At 32.5% G+C, this 9562-nt stretch overlaps 1 protein-coding gene across 1 annotated transcript; it reads left to right on the top strand.

Moving 5' to 3' along the window:
* Positions 1-703: 703 nt before the first annotated feature.
* LOC134253189 (uncharacterized) lies at positions 704-6031 on the top strand (the record flags this gene model as incomplete). Its single annotated transcript, XM_062735700.1, has 10 exons — positions 704-727; positions 929-1096; positions 1554-1564; positions 1879-1926; positions 2127-2152; positions 2287-2412; positions 2893-3022; positions 3815-3876; positions 4204-4246; positions 5726-6031. Coding segments are annotated over 10 exons (926 nt in total), but the record flags the coding sequence as incomplete, so codon positions are not given.
* Between the last annotated feature and the right edge of the window lie 3531 nt (positions 6032-9562).

The raw sequence follows: 9562 nt of genomic DNA, 5'->3' as shown, positions 1-9562 counted from the left end.
ATCGGGTCATACCGAACTTATAACAAACATCAGTCATTTAACAATTTAAGTTTGGTTGATAAAGTATTACGGCAGAAAATTGAAAAAAAAACTCGAATAACCCCGGCCCGGGTTGCTTACCTAATTTTACCAACACTCTTAGCGAACAACCCTGCCACCTAGCGTTATAATGCGGCACTAAATTCGGACAACTTGTATTCGTCTTCATTGAATATGCTTCATTGTTTGCGTGATTGAGTTAACGTTCGTAATAGATATAATCATCGAAGAAACTGTATCAATTTAAAAGAAAGTAAAATGAATTTACAAGAATAAAGCAACATAGAAGTAAAGACAAAATGAAGAAGGATAAAAGTCAAAGTGAAATGTAATAAAGACGAATATGAAAACAATAAAGTGACATATAATTACAATAATAACAAAGCATAAAGAAGTAGGTAGAATAAGAATAAAAGCAAGATACATAGATTTTTTGGCGGAAATTTCCCCTTCCATAATATTGTGCGTCAAATTGTAATTGGTTGTACTCTTATCCATTGACGAGATCTGCGTAAAAATGAACCCTTTCCATACGCGGGGAAAATTGTAAATTGCATGAAAACCTTTCTCTACGGTTGGAGATATGAACAAACCTGAATCAAATACCTTGTTTCCATTTTTCTCAAAACATTCCTTTAAAATTAAGAGATATAATTGCGGACAGACAAACAGGACGAAAGTCTATGCGGTCAGTTGCTAGAGTTAAAAGTTTTTTTTTAAATATACCATTTACAAAATATCAAAGCTTTATAGTTTACCTAACCATAAAGTTAATTGACTGATAAAAATTCACGTATATGCCAAGATGCATATTACAGACTGTTGATAAAATAAGACTTTCCATGTTTAATTATTTTCATCCCCATTTAAAAAAAATGATTTTTTTTAGATAATCGCAGACCTAGCGACGACCTGCGATCATCGCAAAGTGCAAGTCCAGATGACAATTTTGCTCACTGGGCAGAGCCTATTGTTGCTTGCGTAAGAAATTTTAAAAGTGGCACATTGATTGTGAATAGCGCACCATTTAGAGACGCGCTCTTGGAGGCCGAGAAATGTAAGTACATATAACAAATGATAAAATCCTCGTGTTTTTAAAAGGAAAAATAAAACTATAGCTTCAGTTGGCATTTTGTATAAAATTTATTTGTGGAGATTGGCAGAACTAGAGGTCTTGATATGGAAAGGGGGTGGGGGTCCTAGGTAGCAGAAGTATTAAGATATGTACTCTATCAAATAATAAATGACTTTGGCATTGGGACACCACCACCACCACCCCATTAGAAAATGTGGACCCCACCTTTATCATGAAGGAATTCAGTTTTTTCTTTGCTTCTTAAGAAATTATGGAGTTGTGAATTTCTTTTTGACTGGGTTGAAAAATGGCTGTTAAGTAGCATATAGCGTTTTATTTTTTAGTCAATTTCTTTGGGGGGATTTTTCCTTACTATTTCAGTCTATAACTTTGAAAATAAGGAATTTAAAATTCATAGAACACCTTTGGAAAAATAAAGGTCAAGGTCATGTAAAGTGGACAAAGGTCAAATAAAGTCACATCATCCACTGATTCCTTCAATTTTTAGGCATAAGATTTTTTCCAAGTCTCCCAAATATATAAAAATAAATGTAATTCAGTTTTCTTCATTTTGACACATTTTAATCTGTGTTCTATCCCAATTTAATTATTCATAAACGAAATAGGTTAAAAATATACACCAAACCAGACACCCCATTTTTTTTATATCCATCTGTCCTTAATTTAGTATCTTATTTTCTCTAATCATTATATAGTATTTAGTTCTTGTTTTATATTTAATCATATGTTTGTGATTTTTACAGTGGGTAGAAGAAAACATAGACTATAAAACAGAAGAGGAAAAGCCCCAAGTAAGGCCAATGTAACCCGTATTAATCTAGCTTGCTTCTACAATAATGTACAATTTTGTATTTTTTAGGTATAGTAAAAGCGTGATTTCTTTAAGTTTTAATGTTTAACTTAAAAAAAATATTTTTGACATACTTGCATATAGTGATAGCTTTTAAATATTCAAAGATTCTACATTCCAAAAGTATTTCATATATTGCAGAACACAAATAAAGGGGATCAGTCAAGGTTAGACTTAATTTTATCACAGCATATACCGATAAACTCTAAAAAATATCTCTTTATCAATTAATTGTTTCGAGCCACGCCACGCATTCATTATGCAATAAATATCCATGAAAACGTCTTACCTTTATAAACAGGGAGGAACTTATTTCTGAATTAAAATCAGAAGTAGAAAGACTTAGGTTGGCCAACCTTGACCTTGAAAAAGAGGGGACGGCGAGAGGGCTACCTGTACTTCACCCAATAGAGATCACTACTGCTAGGTAGGAATAGAAATTCAGTTCATGGGACATGTTTTGTTTTTATTTAAGAAACTTCAGTCGGTTCCCTTAACTTAAAGACCTCGTTCTAATTTAACAAAAACTTGATGAAACTTCCTTGTGATATTGGCTGACTTTTACATGATGTATGTGAGTTGATCCTTACATCGCGGGTTCGAATCCCACCGTGGGAGGTCGAGACCGCTCCTTCGGATAAGACCATATAAACCGATTTCCCATGTTGAAGTAGGTGCTGGCACGAAAAAGATCACTTGCTGTTCAATGGTCCTAAATGCCGAATATAGGATAAAATTACTAGGTAGCGGTGTCTTCATATGATTAAAAAAATTCTCGAGTGGGACGCTCAACAGCAAACAAACGAACGTTTTTGTATGTTTTGATCAATACATAGTAATGCACCTTAAATGTTTACATCTAAACAGTTTAAATGAAACATATTTGTTTTTCTTCGTTTTCTGATAGACCCGAAAATGTAGCTGAATTATTATCAGAAATATACAACACAGAGTGGCAGCCTGCCTTTGAATTCTTCATTTACAAGAAAAAACTCAGAGAAAGAGAGGCCACAGAGGAACTGCTTAAAATTCTTCAGGTTGTTTTCTGTCATGTTAAATACTTGTAATACAGTGAAACTTGTTTAATCCGAATGCTGTATAATCTAAAATCTTGCCTAATACAAAGTAAACTTTGTCTTTTTTCAGTTAATTCATTTGTTTAAAATATTGTCTTGTATGGCTGAATGTTGTCTTATCCAACAACTGGCGAACAGTTCGGTGTCCAGGTTAGACAGGTTACACTGTACATAAATGTAATAAAACTTTTACAACTACAGAGAGTGAGGATGCCGACAATTGTACATGTATAGAAACAGGGCTTTAATTATTTTTTCAAGATTAAGATTCAAAGTACTTTTTTCTATAAACTTCCTAGAGGTCGTGATTGAACTAACTTGAATTTGTACTTTATTTAATAAACGTTCCACATGAATTTCAACTGTTTTGCCCATTTAATTGTTCTTGAGATAATTTTGAAAAGATTCCCCCAAATTTACACTATGAAAGCGCGTAGAGTAACCTGAATACCTTTGTGAATGGTTTGGTTGAAAATTGCCCATTGATACTGAATAAAGTTTAAAATGTTAACATTTTACAGATGGACAACAGACAACATGTTATCAGTAAAGTTCGCTTGAGTTTTCAGCTCAGCTTCAGCTGAATGTCATTTCAAACATTATGTAAAATCATGGTAAAAAGCTCTAATTTTGTACAGAAATAATGGAAAGGTCGGGGAAGTGCATACTTAAACTATTGCATTTACAAGTAACGCGGTATTCAAACTCTAGACATTTAAATCTAAAATACTGCACCGGAATTCTTGTTTACAGGATTGTTTTGAATTCTGTGAAAACCTGTCTAGCGAACATCTTAGAGATCTAACCGACACCTTGTTTGTTCCTACTTAAACCAACATCTACTGAAAAAGGTTATCATTCAGTTTTAGTCAACATTAGTTTTGTTTTATTGTTTATTTATTTGGTACCTGATGACATCGAAAAAAGTAATAGAAATGTCCATTTGATGTTTCATTTTCTGGGAAACTAACTGGAATTCCTCAGAGAAGTTTCAAATAAGGCAGACTTTTTAAAAATGTTATAAACATAAGTGTATAGTGTATACATATTCTTGCTCGATATTTTGCGGACATCGTTTGTATAGAATTTTATAGAAATGTTGAATATGTTGAACACTGATATAATTATAATGATTTTCACAGATTCGTATACCCCAGTCTACGGAACAAACTGACCAACAAGTTCGTTAGAACTCTCTAGACTCAGGAGATCAGTAAACCCTAATAGTTCCAGTAATTGAACAGGTATTCAAAGTACAAAGTCTGGGTTATTTTTATTTAAAGAGCGTACAATTACTTATGAGTTATGATAGGTCTATGAACAAAAAATAAACACAAGTTAAGCGGTTAGACTCACTACAATATTATACGTTTTCCTATTATTTAAGGAGCACTTTTTTTCACCTTGGTTGTGCAGAACTGTTCCTTACTGGTCAAAAAAACAATTTATGGACAACCAATTTTCAACATAATCATCCAAACATTTTAATCTTGTACTGGATCCTATATACTAGTATAAGAAATTCGATCCCTTTCACATAAACCAAAGCCATCTCTAATCTCTAAAACCCTTTGAGAGAATATAAAGATTGCGTTCCTTTTGTTAGCTCTGCATCTTTGTATGAGGCATGCACCGTTTTCGCATTTACTGTCAAAAAGTGGCATTATTAATTTCAGTTAAGTGTGAAGTTTGGTGTTACGTCACGATCTTTCCCGTCAGATGCTTCCAGCGTAAACATGATTGGTCAACATATACTATCAACAACGACAACGTATTTTTTTCTTTTTTCTTATGTACTTTTTTGTACTTTCTCCTAAATTCTATTTAAATTTGTGTTAGTTAAATATAACTTATTAGTGACATATGAACCTGTTACTATATGTGTATTAATTAACCTTGTACCTGTGGAGAGGGCTTATATAGGCTATGCCTGCTGCCCAATCCGTTTATGTAATTGCTACATAATGAAATGTGTTCAAACCAAAATCAACATTGACACTGAAATAGTTTGTTGCACGAGCAACCAATCAGGGATGAGAAAGTTCCAGTCGTAAAGCTTGCGGTTAGGAGGCGTGTACAATTTACCTTTAGCGCAGATGTCAACTAGATCGTGACATAACGTAAAACTTCACACTTAATTGCAAACTATAATATCACCTATTTGAATCAATGATGTCACCTATACAGATTTTGAATAAGTAATATCATCTACAGTTTTTGATTTGAATCGGTGATATCACCTATTAGAAAAGGTGATATCACTAATTAGCTGATATCACCTTTTCTTTTCAAATAGATGATATCATTTATTCGAATAGTTTCTTGGTGGTAAAGTATACAGTCTAGGGAGCATTCATTATTTATTTCAAGAAATTCAAATAGGTGATTTCACCTATTCGAATGGGTGATATCACTTATTCGAATTGGTGATATCACCTATTTGGCACGAATGGGTGATATATCACCTATTCATTTCCAATAGGTAATATCACTAATTCAAATAGATGATATCACCTATTGGAAATGAATTAGTGATCTCACCAATTTGAATACTAGTAAGTGATATCACCTATTCGAATACTATATCACTTTTTGGCAGTAAATACCAAAACGGTGCCTCATATCTATGTAACTTGTAACTACGAGTACATATATTTTTTTCAGTTGTTTTTCTTAACGGAAAAACCACATCTGAAGGCCCATTTAAAGGCGGTCAAAGTGCATCCTTTCATCAAACTTTGTCTGAAGTGCGCGTGGATTTCTGCCATACAGGACAGACCATTATCAGTAACTTTCAAAGTGAGGCCAGGTTCACCATTTTCTTCCGATATAATGATTTCTCGGAATGCCCCAGCCCCAGATGTGGACTATTTAGTGTGGCCAATTGTGTTCTTGTATGACAGAGGACCGATCTTGCTTAAAGGGATCGTCCATTGCTCTCAAAAAAGATGAATTATAGTTCAATTGAAATTTTAGTTTTTCAGGGTTTTACATGTGGAAGGTATATTTAGACCACTCTTGCTCGAAATGATGGAGAATCAAACATTATAATCGATAAATTCTACTATGAAATATGTAAACGTTGTGGGGCTGTTCAATTTTTATTTTTATCAATTTTTTTTTTTGAGGTATGGAGTGACGTATGAATTTATCCCAACCGTGTACAAAACAAAACTGGACTTCTGAATGTTTGATTGCCATTACATTGTAGTGCAGTGCAATATAGGTATAGGTAGATTATGAAGATACGAAGCATTAATATGCTTGCGGGTGAAAATAAAATTACTCACCAGTCAAAAAGGAGTGTTGATTTCTTCAGAATATTTTTTGCTTGTCCAAACTAGTCGTTCGATAAAAAATTATCAATACGTACAACTTTGTCACGTAGTGAAAGAGTTCCCAGACATAATTAAGTGCTGTAGACTGTTAATTGAAATTTGTATGAAAGAATACATGCAGTCATATATCAATTAAAAAATAAATTAAATATTTCATCCGGTCTATTTTTTCCATAAAACTTTTCTTTCAAAACACTAATTTTAAAGAATCAGATTTTTAATTCAATTACAAAAAAACAAAAAAACAACTAAGTTTATTTTGATTGGATAATTTGCCAGGCACTACAATGGGTAGCATTGTTTTGCAGAAGAGTGCGCATGCAGTATATTTTTCGCAAACGCTAACTGGACATTTGATTTCAAAAAGAAAAAAATCAATACGTAACTCTGTCAACATGTCTTTTGTCATAATTACTGGATTGTTAATTCAGAATCATATGAAAGAGAACAATTGTATATTAAGAAAATTTGATTTAATTAAAATGCATCCAGATTTTAATTAATTTGATTTGAATTCAATTCAGAATCATATGAAAGAGAACAATTGTCCTATAAGAATTTGATTTAATTAAATTCCATCCAGATTTTAATTAATTTAATTTGAATTAAATAAAATCCATCCAACTGTTATTTCAAAACACAAAATTAAGAAAAATTAAAATTTGCAGTGTAAATGCATTGCAATAAAGTGTCGTCAAATTCTTATATTTAGAAAAGATATATTTATTCTCTCACAAATAAAATTAAACCCTTCTCAGTCAAAGAGGATTGATCATTTCTTCAGATTGTTATGTGCATATCCAAACTAGTCCTTCGATAAAATGTTATCAGTGCGTAACTTTGTCGAAAAAGTCCTCCGACATAATTCTTTCGATATAATTACTGGATTGTTAATTGAGATTTATATGAAAGAGAACAGTCATATATTAGTAGAATGTGAATAAAATAGTTCGTTCAGTCTGTTTCTTTATTTTAACTTTTTTTTTAAAAACACTAAAGAGAAAAATGTGTTTCATCATATTTTTCATTCAGTTACAACAAACTGACTAGGTTTATTTTGACTGGATGATTTGCTAGGCAACTACAATATGTTGCAGTGTATTGCAGCAGAGTGCATTATGGTGCAGTAGGTTATACTTGTATTTTAACAAGCACAATTACATTCCCCACCATCCACCCTCCAAAGTCACCCTTTATATACAATTTCCTCTTGCGGCTGAAAGTTTGTTGCAAAATTTGCATACTGTCAGTTTCTTACAAAGTTCGATAATCAAATTATGGCCCTTTGAACAACGTAGACAAAACGATTATGCAAATGTTCAGGCAATATTAACGGATAACAAGCTTGTATACTATATAAGACAAGAGAGTCACTCACTCATGTTAAGTTTGGTCTTGTGTGTATACGTAATGTGAGTTTCTCTCACAAAACAAGTACTGCTAGATGGCTAGGCATGTAGTAGTGAAAGCTCTCTTGATTGTTCTACAATGGGCGCTTTGTTTGATCGAGTCTCAAGATGTTCATTCGTCAGTCAGACAGGAAAATTCCAATTTATTTCAATGTTTAACTTAATAAAGATAGACCAAATATGTTTTAAGTAGACAGTATACGTCAAGCAATTACAATGGGATGCATTGCAGCACTGCACTAGCTGATTTTTTGTTAATTTAAGATCATCCAGTCTGTCCCTAACTTTTTAAAATAGAAAAATAAAGATTAAAGACATTTTGTTTCAATTTTATCTTCAATTAAAAAAAAAATCATGTAAAACAAAATTGGACTTCTGAATGTTTGATTGCCATTACATTGTAGTGCAGTGCAATATAGGTATAGGTAGATTATGAAGATACGAAGCATTAATATGCTTGCGGGTGAAAATAAAATTACTCACCAGTCAAAGAGGAGTGTTGATTTCTTCAGAATATTTTTTGCTTGTCCAAACTAGTCGTTCGATAAAAAATTATCAATACGTACAACTTTGTCAAAGAGTCCCCAGACATAATTAAGTGCTGTAGACTGTTAATTGAAATTTGTATGAAAGAATACATGCAGTCATATATCGATTAAAAAATAAATTAAATATTTCATCCGGTCTGTTTTTTCCATAAAACTTTTCTTTTCAAAACACTAATTTAAAGAATCAGATTTTTAATTCAATTACAAAAAAACAAAAAAACAACTAAGTTTATTTTGATTGGATAATTTGCCAGGCACTACAATGGGTAGCATTGTTTTGCAGAAGAGTGCGCATGCAGTATATTTTTCGCAAACGCTAACTGGACATTTGATTTCAAAAAGAAAAAAATCAATACGTAACTCTGTCAACATGTCTTTTGTCATAATTACTGGATTGTTAATTCAGAATCATATGAAAGAGAACATATTAAGAAAATTTGATTTAATTAAAATGCATCCAGATTTTAATTAATTTGATTTGAATTTAATTCAGAATCATATGAGAGAGAACAATTGTATATTAAGAAAATTTGATTTAATTAAATTCCATCCAGATTTTAATTAATTTAATTTGAATTAAATAAAATCCATCCAACTGTTATTTCAAAACACAAAATTAAGAAAAATTAAAATTTGCAGTGTAAATGCATTGCAATAAAGTGTCGTCAAATTCTTATATTTAGAAAAGATATATTTATTCTCTCACAAATAAAATTAAACCCTTCTCAGTCAAAGAGGATTGATCATTTCTTCAGAATGTTATGTGCATATCCAAACTAGTCCTTCGATAAAATGTTATCAGTGCGTAACTTTGTCGAAAAAGTCCTCCGACATACAGACCCTAAACCGTGCTACTACACCACTTGCACGGTACGGTTCGGTACGCTTTGTTCTCGGAACGGTTCGCTTTGTTCACGGTAAGGTACGCTTTGTTCACGGAACGGTTCGCTTTGTGCACGGAACGGTACGCTTTGTGCACGGTACGGTTCGCTTTATGCACGGAACGGTACGCTTTGTGGTCGGTACGTTTCGTTTCTTGCACGGAACGGTTCGTTTTGTGAACGGTACGCTTTGGGAAACGGTATGCAAATGAAGTGGGCGGAGCCTGTTAGCTTTGGTCATTGATTGGCTGCTAAAAAATAGTCTATTTTAAACGAATTTTGAAGATCTTTATGCATGTTTACAATTTCATTTCCGTTATTAAAG

Source organism: Saccostrea cucullata, unplaced genomic scaffold (assembly GCF_032062105.1).
Source record: "Saccostrea cucullata isolate Sc308-1 unplaced genomic scaffold, CSIRO_AGI_Scuc_v1 ctg23067, whole genome shotgun sequence".
Taxonomy (NCBI): domain Eukaryota; kingdom Metazoa; phylum Mollusca; class Bivalvia; order Ostreida; family Ostreidae; genus Saccostrea; species Saccostrea cuccullata.
This window is presented reverse-complemented; position numbering and strand designations above follow the sequence as displayed.